Source organism: Danio rerio, chromosome 1 (assembly GCF_049306965.1).
Source record: "Danio rerio strain Tuebingen ecotype United States chromosome 1, GRCz12tu, whole genome shotgun sequence".
Classification (NCBI taxonomy): Eukaryota; Metazoa; Chordata; class Actinopteri; order Cypriniformes; family Danionidae; genus Danio; species Danio rerio.
Genome location: NC_133176.1, coordinates 19217484 through 19236882, shown reverse-complemented (window position 1 = coordinate 19236882; position 19399 = coordinate 19217484). Strand labels below are relative to the sequence as shown.

Sequence of the window (19399 nt, the reverse complement as noted above, 5' to 3'; positions counted from 1 at the left end):
TATATATATTTCACACACACACACACACACACACACACACACACACACACACACACACACACACACACACACACACATATATATATATATATATATATATATATATATATATATATATATATATATATATATATATATATATATATATATATATATATATATATATATATATACCACAACTGTGTGCAAAGCAAGGTGTGTGTTTCCCACTGTTGGGTTGCGGCTGGAAGGTCCGCTGAGTAGAACATATGCTGGATAAGTTGGCGGTTCATTCCTGATTCATAAAGGGACTAGGCCGAAAAGGAATGAATTGGTGCAAAGCAGAAAATAAAGCACACCGCCCTGCTTTGATGGGGCGCCAAACTATTTGAGGAAATGACGTCACCTAGCTACCGTTGTTAACGAGCCCACACACTCATCTGTGCAGCGCACAGGGCGTCTAAAAGCTGCTGTTATAGCTTTTGTATTAAACCGTTATCATTCTGCAAAACAGTTGTTGGTTTACGCGACATATAATGCAGCACGTCAGCTCTGTGTCTCGGAGACTTTGCCTGACAGTGTCGTGGTCCCGCATGCTTTTGGTGTAAATGTCAAGAGGTAGGAACTGCTAACTACATTAGCTTTATGAGTTTGCGTTGGCGTGTTTGAGTCATGCACATGTTCAGAAGTGTATGGTTTTATTAGCTAACGATAAAAGAAAATATGCTTTTTATACGCAGCAGGAAATTGAATGTGTAGCTTAGAGGACGCTATTTCTGTGGCAGCTAACAAACAAACTTGCTTGTTAATGCTCTTGTCATAGTAACATTTCCCCCGTGTGTTTTATGAGCATGTTCTGTAACACTGCTTTCACCTCTGATCAAATAGTGCTAATTGACGTTTTACATTAACACCTGAACTGCTTTGTACGTTAAGTATATCAAGATTTTATTATTATTATTTTACCATTGCCAGAAAACACTAGAGATGCACTAATAGTCGTTTAATACTCAACATCGGTTATTCTCAGAAGTAACATTATAGCAATAATGTATTTTTATATCCATTATTATATTTTACAACATTTCATTCTGCTATTATTTTGACCATGATGATGATTATAATTTAATCTTTTATAATAGTTTCCTCAAATCGTTACATATCAATAATTAATTTAACATGCAGCAACAATCAAATATCTATTGATCATTTAGTAGTTTTTGCTCAGTTTCTACCTCAGTTTCTTTTCTATGTTTTGAACTTGACATGACAAAATGTTTTATACACTTTACTGTAGTAATGATGCCCCGATCAGGATTTTTGCAGCCGATATCGAGTACCAATTCCTTATCGTGGTGATCTGCTGATACAGAGTACCGATTCTGATGCTTCATGCTTTATAATGCATAAATCATGTTTTCCCTCTATGTATGATACTTGAGTGGAGATCTCACCTTACCTAAGAGAATACATTAATGATGCTTCAAAAGATCCCTGAACGTCATGGTCAGAAGCAGCTTTACAGAAAATAAATAATTAAAAAAAAATTTAAAAAAATTGGAAAGAAAAATTACAATGTAAATTGGAAACACTGCAAATGGTGAAAGAAGAATTCAGCATGTCTTAATCAAGAAAAAGTTAGTAGTGCATAATTGATGCATAAGAAGTTAAAATGCAAGTTCATTACTTTACTAAAAGGAAATAGTTCTATAAACTACTGTTAATGCAAAAGGTATAGTACAAGAAGTTATATTATTAAATATTCACGAAAAAAAGAAAACACACACACACATATAAAAAAGTATATATATATATATATATATATATATATATATATATATATATATATATATATATATATATATAATGGAAACATTACATAAAAAAAAAAAATTATATATTACTCCTTGTTCAAGCTCTTGTTCTCTCCATACTGGACTATTGCAACGCTCTACTAGTCGGGCTTCCTGCTAACTCTATCAATCCTCTTCAGATGCTTCAGAACGCAGCAGCACGAGTGGTCTTTAATGAACCTAAAAGAGCACATTTCACTCCGCTACTCATCCGCTTGCACTGGCTGCCAGTTGCTACTCTCATGAAATTCAAAGCTCTCATGTTTGCTTACAAAGCGACTTCTGCCTGCACTCCTTATCTGCTCTCACTTATGCAGATGTATGTGCTCTCCAGAAACTTGCTTTCTGTGAATGAACGTCGCCTCGTGGTTCCATCCCAAAGAGGGAAGAAATCACTTTCCCGAACGCTCGCGTTCAATCTGCCCAGTTGGTGGAATGAACTCCCTAACTGCATCAGAACGGCAGAGTCACTCGCTGTCTTCAAGAAACGACTAAAAACTCAACTATTTAGTCTCCACTTCACCTCCTAATCTGCAATTGCTTCTCTGGATATCACACTAACTGTACTCAAAAAAAAAAAAAAAAAATAAAACATTTATAATGCTTTCCTTCTTAGACTTTACAGACCTGAAACTTGCCTACAGCACTTATTTATTGTTGCTCTTATAGTTGTGTAAATTGCTTCCTTGTCCTCATTTGTAAGTCGCTTTGGATAAAAGCATCTGCTTAATGACTAAATGTAAAATGTAAATGTGGTTATCAGCACATACCGATCTTCAGCCAATTGATTGGAGCATTTCTAGTACTAAGCATTGTGTCTAAGGCTTGATACCATCTAGGACTGCACAATATATCGTTTCAGCATCAATATCGTAAAGTATGCGTCAGCAGTAGTCACATCGCAAGATATTCAATGTTAAGTCTCTGAATTATAGTTGACCAGGAGCTACAGAAATGTTTTAATTACTGTATTTATACATAATTTATATGATTAATGCCCAAAAATGTTTTCTTACTTAATTAGTATTTTTGTATTTTTTCTAGTCCAAATATCTACATTTCAAAGCCAAAACAACTTTATTTTTTAAGGGGAAAAACCAAATGAGACAGACCAAAGTAAGAAAAGCGTTTTATGCAGTGTAATTTTTTTTTTTACCTGAATACTGTTAGACTTACCAGACAACCATCAAATAGAGCTATTTAACCATCTTATGAAACTGTATTCATAATGCAATATTTATCACAGAAAAATAAAATATCGCAATATCAGATTTTTCCAATATTGTGCAGCCCTAATACAATGCACAGTTTTCAAAGGATAAATTCTGAGTTTAATTTTGAGATTAATATAAAAATGCTTACTAAAATATCTACAGGATTAAAAAATGGCATTGGAATACTTCCAAGTGTCCCACCACTAAGACAGTTTAGGGGTTAAAGCAGGGGTGGGCAATCTCGGTCCTGGAGGGCCGGTGTTCTGCACAGTTTTGCTCCAACCCTATTCAAACAGACCTCCCTATAGAGTTCAAGTGATCTTGAAGACTCTGATTAGTTTGTTCAGGTGTGTTTGACTAGTGTTGGAACAAAACTCTGCAGGGACACCGGCCCTAGACGATCAAGTTTGCCCATCCCTGGGTTAAAGTGATAGAATATTTTGCCATAAAAATGAAAAATCAGCCATTATATTGTCACCCTCAACTTGTTCAAAAGATATTTGAGTTTCTTTCTTTTGTTGAACACCAAGGAAGATATCTCAAAGAATGTTGGAAAGCAGCAGCTATTGCCTTCCATATTATTTGCGGTTCCTACTATGGGATGCCAATGGCTCCTGGTTTCAAAACATTCTTCAAAATATCTTGTTTTGTGTTCACCTGAAGAAAGAAATACATAAAAGCCTATATTAAAATCAGTGTGAGGAAATTTTTGGTAAACATGGTCACTTCTTATTTTCTTTATTTTGCTTTCAGGTTCGATTGACTGAGGGCACAGAAACATGTACAGCCCCAAGGAGCTGGAGGGAGAAGTTGACCACTCGTTCTTTGACAGTGACTGTGAACTTAATGAACACAAAAGTTCAAAGGATGGTCAGCTCAGTAAACAGAAGGCCTCAGAAAGACATGATGAGAGAACAGGAAAAGAGACTCATGTTTCAATGAATCAGATTGGTGATGGAGTTCACAATGGAGGGAACAATGAAGATAAAACCAGATTTGAGGGTGCTTCAAACCACCAGGCCAGCAGGAGACAGAGTCAAGACACAAGTGCCAAAAGCCGATCAGATGAAGGGTCTAGCGTGCGTTCATATTCATCCGATGAGGATAGAGAGCCTGAAGCTGATTTTAAACAGAGGAAAACCAATGGAAATGTTAACAGTGATGAGGATGATGACGGATACCATCATAGTGATGAGGAAAGCGAAGAGGATGCACGATCCTCAGCAACAAGATCAGCAAAACAGAAGGGAATGCCTAAAAAAACAGCTGGAAAAATTCACAGGCAGAGTCGAAGCCATTCAACATCATCATCTGATTCTGAATCCTCTCACAGCAGTGAAGAGAGAAGCACTTTTCGCTCTAGGAAATCACCGGTAAAACATCAACGGACTTCTTCAGCTGATCAGAAAGAGCGGCAAAAAGAAACAGCAGAATCTGAAGACACAGTCACTGACGTTACGCCTTTATCCACACCTAATATTAGTCCTTCCCAGTCAATAGATGTGACAGCAGATGTTCAACAGCAGCCGGGCTTTACCGAAGAGAAGTTGGCGGATGATGTTTCGGACGGTCAGGCCAGCATAAGCTCTGAAGGAGAAAATGGACCAGGTTTGTGCAATAAATTGAAGTTAATCATTTTGTCATGGCTGTCCTTTAAAATTCTCTTTCTCAATTTTGCAGAGTTTTTAAAAGTAGACAAACATTTTGACCGAGTGCTCATGGTCTCCAGCCCTGCCAGTGTTGTCGGCAGCCGTAAAAACTATTCCTTCACAAATGAGAAGGTGCGGGAAATCGACCGGGAGAACCAGCGGCTGTTACATGAACTGTCCAGAGCATCGTCACGTTCACATAGCGCCCGCTCTCCCTGTTCCAAAATGAGCAGTCGCAGGAGCAGTGCACCAACTGTACGCCTTTACCACAGTGCCCTCAACAGGCAACGTGAGCAGGAGCGAATTCAGAAGGAGAACCTGGTCAGTTAAATTCAATACGTTTTACCTGCATAATTGTTTTACGACAGTGGTTTTCTATTCTGGTCCTCAGGCTCCTCTGCCCTGCATATGTTGTATTGCTGCATCCCAGTTTGCATACTTAAACTACACCCTAAAAGCATATACTTTTTTGTGAAGGACAAATGTATACTTTTAAGTGTTATGAGCCCTGTCAATCATCCACATTACTGTCATATTTAATTTCCTACCTTTTTGGAGATGCAGCAGCGGGTTAATCTCCTATTGAGGAGTCTTTCATGCAAAGAAATCCTCTCCGGTCTATTAATTATGCATTCAGACGTTAATGTCCAAACTCATTTTTATACAAGTTCAGTATTGTTGTTGCAGATGCAATATAACGCAGAAAACGTGATTTAAATATTTTCCAGTGGGCTAGATATTAATTAACAGTCATACAAACATCTTTACTACGTGCGTCCACCATGTTTGTAGTGCATTTACACTTTTCATCCTTGTTTGTAGTTCTAATTGAATAGCGGATGGTATGTGAATTGGGACGCAGCATATGTCTTCCTTACTTAACACACCTGATTAGGTCATCAACTTGTTAACCAAGAGATCCATGAACTGATCCTTGTGTGTCAAATAAGAGAGACATACAAAATGTGTGGGACAGCGGGGCCCGAATTGAGAACCACTACACTACTATTACTGTTTACAGACAGTATTTCCAGCATTATACGCAGAACAAGTAATGAAAAGAGATTATACACTCTTAACGATAACAAAGAACAATAATGATAATAGAAATAAAATATTAATTGTTTTCAGAATATGTAAAAATTAAAAATGAGCTTGATTGTTTTTGATTGGTAACCATCTTCCCCAAATAACCCCTGCATTTGATCAGCAAATCAAATTTGATCTTATTTTAATAAAGGTTACATCACCCCAAAATTAAAATTCTGTAATACATTTTCTTTTTTTTTAGTGGAAAGGCATTATATATATATATATATATATATATATATATATATGTATATATGTTCTCTTCTGGAGATAAATGCATGTTTTGAAGAACATCAGGCTGAATACAAAATAATGACAGAAATTCTAACGTCATCCCTTAAGACAATCTTCTCTCTTCCTCCACTAGAGGGGGTGATTTCATATATTTTTAGTTATGCTGTGAATTCTATTCTAATATAGTTTTAGGTTTAATATTTTTATCACAACGAGAGCAACTCAGTCACACTTATTATAAAGCAACTACTACATAGAGAAACTTTATTATTCATCAAAGTGACGCAAGATTTTTTTTTTGTTGGATTTATATTTAAATGTCTGGGGTCAGTATAATTTATTTATTTATTTTAGAAAGACACTAATTACTGATTCATTACTTTTTTAAATGAGCAAAGATTTATTGAACTGATTATAAATGACAGCAAATATTAACACTGTTGCAATATATCCTTTCAAATAAATCGTTTAATTAAAATTATTATTTATCAAAGATAAGTGCAATAAAGTAGATCATGCAAAATATGAAGCAAGATTTTAATTGTTTTTTACACAGCTAGTAATTAGAAATGTTTCTTGAGCTCAACTCAAGTGTCCCAGTATGTATCTCCAGATGTTTTTGTGTCCTTAATGTAAGTGTTATTATTCATTCATCAAATTAATGTATGCAGAAGTGTGAGTGTTTATTTTAGTATTCTGCATGGCTAGGGGGGCGCTGTCAGCCACAGCCAGTGAAAGCAGAGAGACCGTTACCACCTGACTTAGACGAGAACAGACAGGTGGCACATGCTGCTCTTGACATTATACTCAGTTCACCCCCAGTCCCCAAATATATATATTTGTTACATTTAAATGTGCTGTTTTATTTATTTTAAACCATATCAGGGTGAGTAAATGAGGATGATCTCTCTTTCTTTCTTTCTTTCTTTCTTTCTTTCTTTCTTTCTTTCTTTCTTTCTTTCTTTCTTTCTTTCTTCACATTGCAGTAAGCCATTGCCTATGAATGAAAATTAATCGAGGTGTCCGCAGGGTCTTAAAAAGTAATAAAGATCTAATTGAAATTTAAAGTTGGTTAGTTTTTAGCATATCTATAAGTTAGTGCGCACCAAATTAGTGACAATTCATGTCCAGAACATATAAACATGTACAGCTTGTAGTTTATCACTTCCGCCTGAAGGGATCTGCACTTTCATTCATGTCACCTCATACTTCAGTTTCTTATCAAATCATAACCAATCAAATGCTCTAGTATTTGACTTGCTCCGCCCCCTTCAAAAGGCTTCACATTTGATGAAGTTCCTGATGAAAGTGCTTAACCACTCTCACTGGTAGAGCTTTGATAAAACAAAACCGAACGTTATTGGCTGTTTTTTAGAAGGGGAGGAGCTACTCTGTCTCACCCTCTTTTTGTTTTTCACTTGAGATTGCCAAACACTAAATAAAAAAGTCTACATTTTAAAGTACTTCACGATAGCTTTAATAGTTGATAAAGCAATCTAGAGAAATTAAAGGGTCTTAAATAGAGAAAAAGTCTTAAATGCTGTTTTACAAGGTATTTAATTTTGTATCGTTTTTGTTTGTACAATGTATAGTTGTATGCTAAAGTTTCCCTGAATTTAACTGTGAAAATTGGGATGCTGTGTATTTTGACATAAATAAACTAGACCTGCTAGAATTGACATAGCACTGCTTTGTTTACTGCATTAACCAAGGCAACACTGTTATTTCTGCAGTTCAATCGATGCCACCTACTGGATTAGCATTTTAATTTCTTTTAATTTACTTGAATAATGTTTTAGTTTAGGATTCGATTCTTACAATCAGTATTTATTAAATATACTGTGAGTTAAACTGTTACCAATGTTACCGGTTGAAACTTAAAGTGGTTGTGAGCTCCTAATATACAAGTCTTGAAGTCTGCAATAACCGGAAGCTGTGACTGTTTTTTTAAGCAGTTCCTAGAGAAACTAAATTTTAAATAAGAAAATAGTGGGAGTGACTTGTTTTTTTCCTACTGCAAGCTGATTGGATCTAGCAAAGACTATAGAAAACACAAGATATGTCACTCTTATACTTTTGAGTGGGCAAAATTGTAACTGTCAATATGGCGAATGAGGCCCCGCGTTCTAGTACAGGAGCCAATCATCGATCGCTATGTGGCAAATAAAGTCCGCCTTCTAGTACAGGAGTCAATCAGCGATTGCTATATGGCAAATAAAGTCCGCCTTCTAGTACAGGAGTCAATCAGCGATCACTATAGAATGACAATTCTCTGCGGGAAGGGCTGGGACCAGGCTTGATTTTTTGCAGGTTTTGTTTTATACAAGCGTTTAGAAATGAAACTAAATAGACAGTTTTTGTTTATTTTATTGGTTATTCATAATATGAAATGTAATTGTAAGCTTGGCAAGAAGCTTTGAAGAATTTGATGTTTCCCTATTCAAACAGAATGCCCAAGCATACTGCACGAGAGGAGTTTTAAATATGGCCGCCGAGTGAAATGACTTACCTTAAAGGGACTTTGGATGTTGTAAATTAGGCATTACATTCAAAAAGATCAGGAAAAGATCTCCTCATTATTTCTGTTTGTTGTCATAGTGATGATCATAGTGAAAACTGACAGTTGAAGGGGTATGGTTAAGTATATTAGCCATGTCCAATATCTCAGACAGACATAATCTGATAACTAAACTGAAAACAAACTGGAAGTGCATTTTCAGATTTCAACTAAAGATTACCAGGGCAAAGGATTATTTTTTTTCTGATGGCATGCAAAGATTAATTGTTTACCACAAAACTGTCAATGTGAGCGGACTAAATCAATATGGTTAGTTTTCATTTCATGTGTACTTAAAAAAAAAAAAAAAAAAAGCAAATGAAAGGTATTAAATTTCACTCTCTGATTCCAGTACATTCCCTGTTACTGTACGTTTGTGTTTGTTCTTTCTGAACATCACGGTCACCAATAATCTTTTGCTAACTCTCTTTCAGTCATCTTCAAAGGTCTTTACAGATTTAAACTGACCACTCAGGTTTTACTGATGAAAACAGAACGTACAATAGAAGAACAGAAAAAGAGCTGTGATTCAGACTGCTTATTCTTCGAGGTCTTGTTAGCGTTTTACTGCCTGGCAACTAATGCTGGAACACAAGATAAAAAGTACAAGATGGCCAGTGGCTTTCTTTATGAGCACTGAGCGAGATGTCCTCTGTCTTCACCTTTACTCTATTTCCACTCCCCGCTCTTTTCGTGGGTTTTGCTTACTGAGAGGTTTCCAAAGGGCTGTGTGTACCGACATACGAAGGCATGACAGCCTGTGACATTCTGATCCTCAAGCACTGGTTATTTTTATTCTCAATGGCTCACTGTAGCTTTTCAGAGTGCAGTTGTAGTCACTCTAATGGCCATCTTATTTTTTTTTAACTATTTAGTGCAGGTTAATCATTGTCTGGATGTTTTTTCAAAGCCTGAGATAATTTTTCTATTCATATTTCACTTTACACATTTTCCTTCTAATGACTTTTAATGCTTCAGTAACTAACTAACTAAATAAATAAATAAATAGCAATGATTAAAGATATTTAATTAAAATTCAGCAAAAATCATAGTTATGTAAAAAATTGTATTTAAAATTTATTTAATATATTATATATTTATATAATATATATATATATATATATATATATATATATATATATATATATATATATATCTATATCTATATATATATATATATATATATATATATATATATATATATCTATATCTATATCTATCTATATATATATATATATATATATATATATATATATATATATATATATATATATATATATATATATATATATATATATATTATATAATATATTTAAATTAATACATTTATTTATTTAAAGATTTATTTTTCTACATGTATTTTTGTGTACATTTTATTTATTTATTTATTTATTTATTATTATTTTTTTAATTATTTTTTTTTTTTATTTTCAAGCCTATTCCGTTATTTCCGACATTTATATTAGTTTTTATTCATTACAATAGAAATGTATGATTTGGTCGAGGTTAATAATGAAAGCCACTCTAATAACACAATAATAATAATAATTGTACAGTTCTGGATGTGAATCAACATACTGACCTGTCTAATATAACTGCCTAATTCTCTAAAAAAAAAAAAATAAATAAAAACATTCTCAAACAAATATGCATAAAAATGAATATGCTTAAAAAATATTACTGCTCTAAGGTCAGTCTACAAAATATTAAGGAGAATTCATGTTTGTTAAATGACTATGATTGGTGTTGTTTCAGGCATTTCTGAAGCGTCTAGAATCTGTGAAGCCCACTCCTGGCATAACCAGAGATGAACAGCTAGCTGATTATCAGCGCCAGTGCCGATACATGGGAACACATAATACAGACATTCCACTGGTCAACCCCAAGACTTCTGGTATGTGTGCACACACACACACTTTAAATGATGATGTCACATTCAGTTATCACTGTAGCAGAGTATTACCTTAAGCTATTGTTGATTAAAACATAGAAAATGCACTGTGTATTTTTCATTCTGCATTGTTTTGTTATTACAATTATTCCGCTTATTATTTTAGACTGTTTTATAATATAACTAGATTTGTAAACTATAAGTAATGAAATAAATGTTTGTATTATTATTAACATAAATAATAATAAAGCAAAAGCATGGTAGATTTTTTTTTAAACTAGACTAATTAATTTTCTTATATATTTATTTAAAAAACACATTAAATGTATTTAATTAAGACTTATTTGTCAGTATGTGTTTTTGTGTACGTTCCATTTATTTATTTATTTTTATTTATTTTTTCAAGCCCATGGCATGATTTTAAACATTTATATTAGTTTTTATACATCACAATAGGAATATATGTTTTGGTCAAGTATAATAATGAAAGCTATTATTATTATTATTATTATTATTATTATTATTATTATTATTATTAACTCTAAGTAAAAATCTGGAATGATCTTTTTTTCATGTATCAATCACTTTATTTTTGCTAGTATGCAAATAGCTTCTATCAAAACATAAATGTGACCTTGAACCACAAAAGCATGGATGTCAAATGTGATTTATACATAAGCGGAAGCCAAATAAATAATCTTATAAATAATAAAGAATAATATTTGGACAAGATGCAGCTAAAAATGCAATCCAAAACTGTGTTTTAATGTATTCACTGGAAATCTACAATATATCCTTATGGAATGTGATTCTTACTTTATTTCCCAATGATATTTGGCATATAAGAAAAAATACCAAATGCAGTGCTTTTATTTATAAAATATACCCTTTAGGGCTGCACGACATGAGAAAAATAACATTGCAATATTTTTTATATTCTGCGATATGAATACAGTTTCACCAGATGACTTGACTATCTCTATTTGGAAATAATTCATAATTTTTGATAATTCTGTAATAGTGCATCTGTAAAAATTGTAATCAACAATCTACAATTCTAGATAAACTTAATAAAGAAAAAGATACAATTAAGATAAACAGTGTTTTATTGTTTTCCGCGAAGTCTTAATACCATTTAGGTATACAGTAATTGAATCAGATGTAAAATATTACTGTATAGTCTTCGTTGTATAATGAGTTTGATAAAATTAATCGTTATAAAAGTTACAAACTGTTATTTCTTAGGCTTGAGTGCTTTTAAAATCCTCACATTCACAGGCCTCAAAAAACACTTGCAAAATGATCTATTATAAACCAGACTTAACGTTGCAGATCCTGCGATGTGACTATTGCGAATGCTCACATTGCGATATCGATGCTGAACGAATATTTGTGCAGCACAAATACTCATATACCATTCTGAATTTGCCATTTAACTCCTTTATGTATTTTTTTTTCAATTTTTTTCATTTTTGTTTAAATCTGTGTTAAACAGTTGTAAATTCAGTTCTCTAATTGCTTTATTTGCGTTGCATTTTAACGTTCAAATCTGTTCAAATAATTGTTTTTTGTAAAATCTCATGTTAACTCTTGTTTTTTGATCAACGCAGGGAGAACTTCAAGACCTGGCAGCAGTCCTCACAAAACTAGACCGGAAACCGCTAAACTCCATAGAGTAAAGCCACGGCCTGCATGGTCATAATCATCAAATATTGCCTTCTCTTTCTCTGCTCTGACACTTTGATTTACATGACTTACTCTGACTGTAAGTAGATGACTGCAGGTCATAACACCAGACTTTCTGGATAAATCTTTCAAAACTTAAAGCGCTTGAGTTCACGCTTATTAGTCCTGATGTGGAGTGATTAAAAACTGTAATGTTTGTTTACACAGCTAAGTAGTCAATGATGTTATTACTTGAAAGTCTGTGGCTTAGATATTGCAGGACTAAACACATTCAGTCAAATGTTAAGTGTGACATTCCATTTTATGAGACATACTTCAGTGCCTATTTGTGACAGACACGTATGTTAAAACTATACATAGTTTTAAAGCCATTGCTGCTGTTATCAGAACAGTTAATTTCTTGATGAGTCTGTCAGAAAATGTATAATTCATGTTAAATAAATGCTTTAATAGTTATTTTGATATTTATAGTTGTTTCAGTTTTTGGAATGTAAAAGTGGTTTGTTTATAGGCTTTATGCACAGCATTTTCAGCCAATGATTAACGTCTGGTGAAAGCCTATTGTGCTATTACCAATTTTATAACAGCATCGATGTTGTAATGTAATTACATTACATTCAGTTAAATAAACCTAAGCATTCATTTAAGCATAAAACAAGATAAAGGACATGTAACGGCTAGCGCCACCAGGATAAGCAAGCAATCGCAGAAACTCCATTGAAAATACTGGGATAAAATACATTTTTCATATTTTAAAGACATGACTGAGGGAAATGGAATTTAATCCAGTGCTTCTTGTCTGGTCTGAGACCCACTTTATATTAAATATCTATTAGTCTGGGAAGATCACTGATTTTAAAGGAAATCAGACCTTATAAGTGACAATTTTATAATGGAAAGACGGTTCACTGGAAACCCTGAGGCTGGCTGGCTGAAATTAAAAGTTCATATACCCCTTTGACTCAGATGTGTGACACTTGAATAACTGGCATGCTGACGTTAAGTGACAAGCATGCTCAGACAATGTCCCGCCGGTTACTATGTAACGATGCCAGTAATTTGCCTGTCACTCTTAAACTGCTTTTGAAAAGGTTGACTGACACTTGTCGACACATGCTAGCTAGACTAATAAGGTTATCAAACAAGCACAGAGCCTGGCACCATAGACTTTGTTGTGGTAGTAAAACTCAGCTGACATTGCTTTAACTAGTGTATACGACTTATTTCCTTTTTTAATGTTGTTAACTAATATGAAATGTGTATATATACAGTTTAAGTCAGAATTATTAGCCCCCCTGTACATTTTTTCCCCAAATTTTGTTTAATGGAGAAGATTTTTTTCAACACATTTCTAAACCTAATAGTTTTAATACCTCATTTCTAATAAAAGATCATTTTATCTTTGCCCTCATGACTAAAAAAAATCTAGTAAAATAGTATTTTCTAAGACACTTCTATACAGTTTAAAGTGACATTTAAAGGCTTAATTAGGTTAATTAGGCAAGTTAGGATAATTTGACAAATTATTTAATTATTAAACGTTCTGTAGACTATCGAAAAAATATAGCTTAAATGGGCTAATAATTTTGTCTTTAAAGTGTTTTTAAAAAAAAAATTTAAAAAGCTTTTATTCTAGCCGAAATAAAACAATAAGAATTTCTACAGAAGAATAAGTATTATCAGACATACTGTGAAAATTTCCTTGCTTGTTTAAACATCATTTGGTAAATATTTAAAAAGGTTCTGACTTTAACTGTATATGTATGTATGTATGTATGTATGTATGTATGTATGTATGTATGTATGTATGTATGTATGTATGTATGTATGTATATATATATATATATATATATATATATATATATATATATATATATATATGTATATATATATATGTATATATATATATATATATATATATATATATATATATATATATATATATATATATATATATATATATATTACAGATTATTTTATAATATGTATTCAACGTAAAGTACCTTTTTTTACTTTTTACTTTTCATAAAATACTTTTATATTATAATTATAATATTTATGTAGTCTCTTATTTTCACAGAGGCTGCATTTATTTGATTAGAAATGCAGAAAAGACGATGACTTTACAATTTGAATGAACCGTTTCTATTTTAATATTCTTCTAAAAAGTCAATTGCATTTTTAATGCAACTATAGTCTTTGTTACATTATCATACTGAATATTTGGATTTGTTCATTTGGCAATCTTTTCTGTTCCATAGATTCTTGTACTCTTAAGCTTTACTGTAAATGTTCATGTAGTATAGGAACTATGCGTTTTACAGTTATTTGTTATAGATTCTATTAACTAAAATGTTTTAGTGAATTAAATTCTAAAGTAAATATAAGTCTACTACCATTACTGTTCTGAGACAACCTTCTGATTTCTGATTATTAATAAATATATAATCTGGCAGTTAAAAGTATCATAGTATCACAAATAAAAGAAGCAAGTTCACAAAATGTGTATTTTCAGCTTTATTGTTATTAAAAGAACACATGAAGTGGAATACACCACAAAAACATTCAGCTTTCCAGTGTACGGTCACTTGCTTCAGTCTGGGACAAAATGTTTTCAGCTAACTAGAAGAGAAGAGCCACTGTAGAACATGTAGACCCTCAAGATTTATGAGGAAATCAATTGAAATTCAAATAAATAAATGAGAAAAAAATAAACCATGACTTTCAATCTAACCAGACCGAAAGTCGACTTAAATTGAAGGGCAGTAGCAGGTAAACTTCAATATATTTACAAGTGTTGGGGTGGAGGATGCAGTGACCACCCACGATCACATGATCACCATCCACCCCTGGGCCAGCTTGGCTAAGTACACTTCCCTTGGTTGTTAAACATTCTACACAATTAAGACATACACAGCGCTCAGGGTTTCCTTTGGTGGGGATGGACATGATGGATGGAGAATGTTTATGTGTACTTCTTGATCTCATCATACAGGACCAGCACAAAAGCGCCTCCCGCACCTCTGATCACATTGGACAAGGCGCCCTTAAAGAAAGCTTTACCACCCTCATCTTTGGCGATCTTTTTCCAACAGTCGATTGTGCCCTTGTACATAATGTCAGCTTTTTGAGAGAAAAAAACAGGCGTTAGACTGATCATCAAAGCAGTTGGTTGTAAAATTTGAACAAAAATTTGGCCTACCTCCTTTGCGTCCGGACTGCATCATCATACGACGCCTGACAGTGTCGAAGGGATATGAAATGATACCAGCAACGGCTGTGACAGTCTGGGCGATCATCCAACTGACAACAATGTGTGTGTGCTTGGGATCCGGCAACATACCTAAATGATAGAGTTCACCAATTGTCATTGACGAGAAAATTGTTTTTATCCACAAGAGACTTTTGTGAGTAGTTGCTTACCTTTAGCTGTATCATAGATACCGAAGTAAGCAGCTCTGTAGATGATAATGCCCTGGACTGACACATTGAAGCCAAGGTAGAGACCCCTAAGACCATCAGACTTGAAGATCTTGGCAACACAGTTTCCGAGACCGGTGAACTCTCTCTCGGCTGCACCTTTGCCGATATCAGCAGCAAGTCTTGTTCTGGCGAAGTCAAGAGGGTAGACGAAGCACAGAGAGGTCGCACCTGCAGCACCGCCAGAGGCCAGATTACCGGCAAAGTAACGCCAGAACTGGGTATTCTTGTCCACTCCTCCGAGGAAGATCTTCTTGTACTTGTCTTTGAAGGCAAAGTTGAGGGCTTGTGTTGGGAAGTATCTGATGACGTTGGCAAGATTGCCTCTCCAGAACGACAGGAATCCCTGCTCTTTGGGAATTCTTACTACGCAGTCAATGATGCCTTTGTACTGCATATCGGCCGTGATCTGTTTGCTGGCATGTTGGACCTGTAAAGCAGCACAGTTCGGATTTGTTAGTGGAAGATGGAGCACTTTGGGTCATCGTGGTCATATTTTGTCATGTATGAGAAACCCCAAAGGCTGGGTTTGATTAAAAGTACAAATGGAAGAGTTCACATTTTGGTTTCTTTACACTTAGGGATCAGCCTGACCTCGTGCACAAGTTGCACTTGGCATCATGCCTCACTTGCGCACAGGGTTTAAGGATTGGGTTGCAGTCTCAAGACTATTTTTAACTTTAAACTTGCACCAAATATCACTGCTCCTCACAGGCACGGTCTTTACACACATGATTGGCCTTTCTAAACTCTGGCACTGATGGAAAGAGTGATGGAAGTAGGCAAGGTCAAATTTATGTGTTTAAACTTTCCGCAAAAATCATAAAAACCACAATAAAAATTAAAAAGCGGAGTTTAAATTACCAAGTAACATTAATCAAACATTAATTTAATTAACATTGTTCTGTACTCTGAATTACCTTTTTGCCATTTCTTAGTAAGGTTTTATAAAGAAGCACCATGGACAGCGTCATAATTTGTATGCCTTTTTAGTTAAACCTTTACCTTTATTCGCCTACTCTTCTTGATCAATTAGTTCAAAATTTACTGAATTGTTTCAAACTATGAACTAATTTTCAGTGCACTTTAATTCAAGGCACTACCTCACTAATATATGCAACTGTGATTCACATGCAGCGATTATTCGATTCTAATCTTATGTATGCAGATTTTAAAACCTACCTGCAGTAACAGCTTGACTCTCTCAATGGGGGCAACTGCTGTCTTGGAAATGGCAGCGGCCACACCACCGGCCAAGAAATCCTTCAAGAAGCTGATCGCTGCGTCAGACATGATGTCCTATCTCCTGGAAGACAATCTCACCACCTTAGGACCCTATATGAATCCCTGCGACGACCCTTCAAATGGACGAGTGCTCGTGTTTGCTCCTAATATATCCAGGGTCATTATCGCGAGAGGAGCGGGTGATTGATCCACGAGGGACCGAACCCAAACTCGAAGCTGAATAAATATCCCGGGTCATGGGCCAAGTGTCTTGCGCAAGTTCATTAATGTCCTGGGTCAAGGATCTGGGGACGTTTAAAGGACACATTTTATATACATTTTATTTGTTTACTAAAAAGCTGTCGAATTATTTAGTACTGGACAAGCGGGTTCATATATACAATAATCCGTGGTATTGTAACAGAATTTTTACAGGAATATGAAATGAATTAAAAAGTAAAATGACAAATTAGATTATTGTACCACACCAGTACCGAATTGTTGCATATTTACCCAAATTCGATTTGATAAAACCCAGAATTATGATGCATAGTTATAAATAATTTGCATATTAATTTTATTCATTCATTCAGTGTAAAAATGATGAGTGTTCGTAAATAAAATAGGTCAAAAAAGTAATTCAGCCAACATCTTCAATACTACTTTCTCCATTTTTTTATTCGGTTTTAATTGATTGTGTTAATGATATTTTTTTGTTTGTTGGTTTATTTCATTAAAAGTAAATTTTAATTGTACGGTTTTTTATTGGTTTATGTCTATATGAAGTAAGATAAGATATTTAAAAGTTAGTAGCCCTAAAATGTAAGATATAGCCAAATAATTCGTTCAGGTGCTATGCAGAAGGTCTTTGAAAATTATATGTGCAAAAACTGCTGGTGGTAATAGCATTTTTATGAATACAAATTTATTAAGACAGTATTAATATTTTTAATTGCTTTAATAAATAATTCTGCCTGATAGCTACAAAATCGTTTATATGGTAATTGGTTGCGTGGTCACGGTTATCTTAAGTGTTTTCGAACCTGTTTAATTTTGTAATGTGTTGCAGTGTGCGTTCCTACCGCAGACGCCTGCGCATTCAGACTAGCTTTAGATAACTGAAACCACCTCTCCATTTCATTTCTTTCCCTCGTCAAAGTTAGGTTTGTTGCCTGGCTACACTGCAGCCCTGAAGTTTTGAATGTTTCTAAAAACAAAGCAGGAAAAACTTCTTTACAACACAATGAATTTCCCAACACTAATCACACTTAAGATCAAATTTCCTAAAGCAAATGCTGTTTAACTGAATTTCTACCTTCCTTGAATCTGAAATATCACTCAGAAATGAATTTAATCTACATGCCAAATATAATGTCAAACGTAAATGTTCCAATTGGACGTTTGTTGCCAAAGAAGGGCCATTATGTTTCCCTAAATTAACCTATTCTTGAAATAATTGTGGGAAAAAACATTATAATAATCTAAAGAACTATAAAGTCTTTAAATGAATGAAAATTTCCATAAACGTTATGGATAATGAACAAAGCAAAATCTCCTATTTGCTGTGAGTACTAAAGTTTGGATTTAGTCGCTTTACGTCGCAAACGAGTGTGTTTTATTTTAGGGACATAGGCCTATATGACTAGCCTCATGCATTGAGAAATTATTATTCTTTATTTAAAAAGTAAAACCTTTTTAAAACATTTGAGATTAAGATTCACACTTCGTCATCAAAGTTATCACAATACACTTTCTGATACACTTACCAAACGCGCGCTCTTGGTCTCGTGCACGAACATCACGCGCCTTTTATGATTTGCGCGTGCAACCTGCCACTCCAGGCGCAAGCGCTTGTTGTTGCTATGAGCAACTTGGCTTCTCCTTTGTACCTACCCCAGCAGTCAGTTATTCCCTCTCATTAAAGTTTTTCAGTATTGAAAAGACAGACTGACATTTCGTCTTTTATAAAGTTCGATGCGTAATTTAATGTAACCTGTTTTCTTAGTGCGTGACGCACTTTGGAAAAGAGCTTGACAGAGTCCTTAAAACTTAAAACGTTTCATTCAGGATGTCCACTGTTTTTTCTATACGGCTCCCGGCCATCCAACACCCTTCATCAAGACTTGGAGATCCAGATCTCATCTCTCTCCGGGGTTATTCCACAGACTGCAGAGATCAGAGATGCTGGATCCCTCAGAAAGGAGCCAGAGCTCGGTCTCCAGACACGGAGAGCCTGGACTCTGCATTTCGCAGTCAGAGCAGCAGAAGTGATATAAGTTCTGTGGTGGAGAAGGGAAAAAGAGGATTAGATGTTCCAGAGCTGATTCCCGAGGGCGAAGAGGACATCCACGATAAAGCCAAACTACCTGCGTTCCGTGAGTCTCTAGCCTTACATTTATGTTGCTCGAGTCGTCAGTAACAATGAAGGGCACTTCTGCACCGCCTACAGCTGATAATGTAAGGGATATGCTTTGTGAATTTATGAGGTCTGCCTGTAAATCATTATTTTAGCACCTGAAACAGCGTCAAGAGGACTGATAAAT

General features: G+C 34.4%; 3 protein-coding genes across 5 annotated transcripts in view; 2 read left to right on the top strand and 1 right to left on the bottom strand.

Moving 5' to 3' along the window:
• Nucleotides 1–394: 394 nt before the first annotated feature.
• Nucleotides 395–12614, top strand: cfap97 (cilia and flagella associated protein 97). Of its 2 annotated transcripts, XM_005168338.5 has the most exons (5): nt 395–597; nt 3800–4654; nt 4727–5016; nt 10331–10469; nt 12077–12614. In XM_005168338.5, exons 2-5 carry the CDS (start codon nt 3826–3828, stop codon nt 12166–12168), a joined length of 1350 nt encoding a protein of 449 aa, XP_005168395.1. In that variant the 5' UTR covers nt 395–597; nt 3800–3825; the 3' UTR covers nt 12169–12614.
• Nucleotides 12615–14656: 2042 nt separating this feature from the next.
• On the bottom strand, nt 14657–16982 carry slc25a4 (solute carrier family 25 member 4). The gene is made up of 4 exons (NM_214702.1): nt 16815–16982; nt 15576–16062; nt 15355–15495; nt 14657–15275 (listed from the first exon to the last, which is right to left on the bottom strand). Exons 1-4 carry the CDS (start codon nt 16923–16925, stop codon nt 15118–15120), a joined length of 897 nt encoding a protein of 298 aa, NP_999867.1. The 5' UTR covers nt 16926–16982; the 3' UTR covers nt 14657–15117.
• A 1739-nt stretch (nt 16983–18721) lies between these two features.
• Nucleotides 18722–19399, top strand: part of si:ch211-197n1.2 — a 57276-nt gene continuing 56598 nt past the window's right edge. For both annotated transcript variants that reach the window (XM_005168366.5, XM_692079.8), the window contains exon 1: nt 18722–19231. In XM_005168366.5, coding sequence (XP_005168423.1) covers nt 18925–19231 — 307 coding nt within the window. In that variant the 5' untranslated portion in view covers nt 18722–18924. The remainder of the gene's footprint in view (nt 19232–19399) is intronic.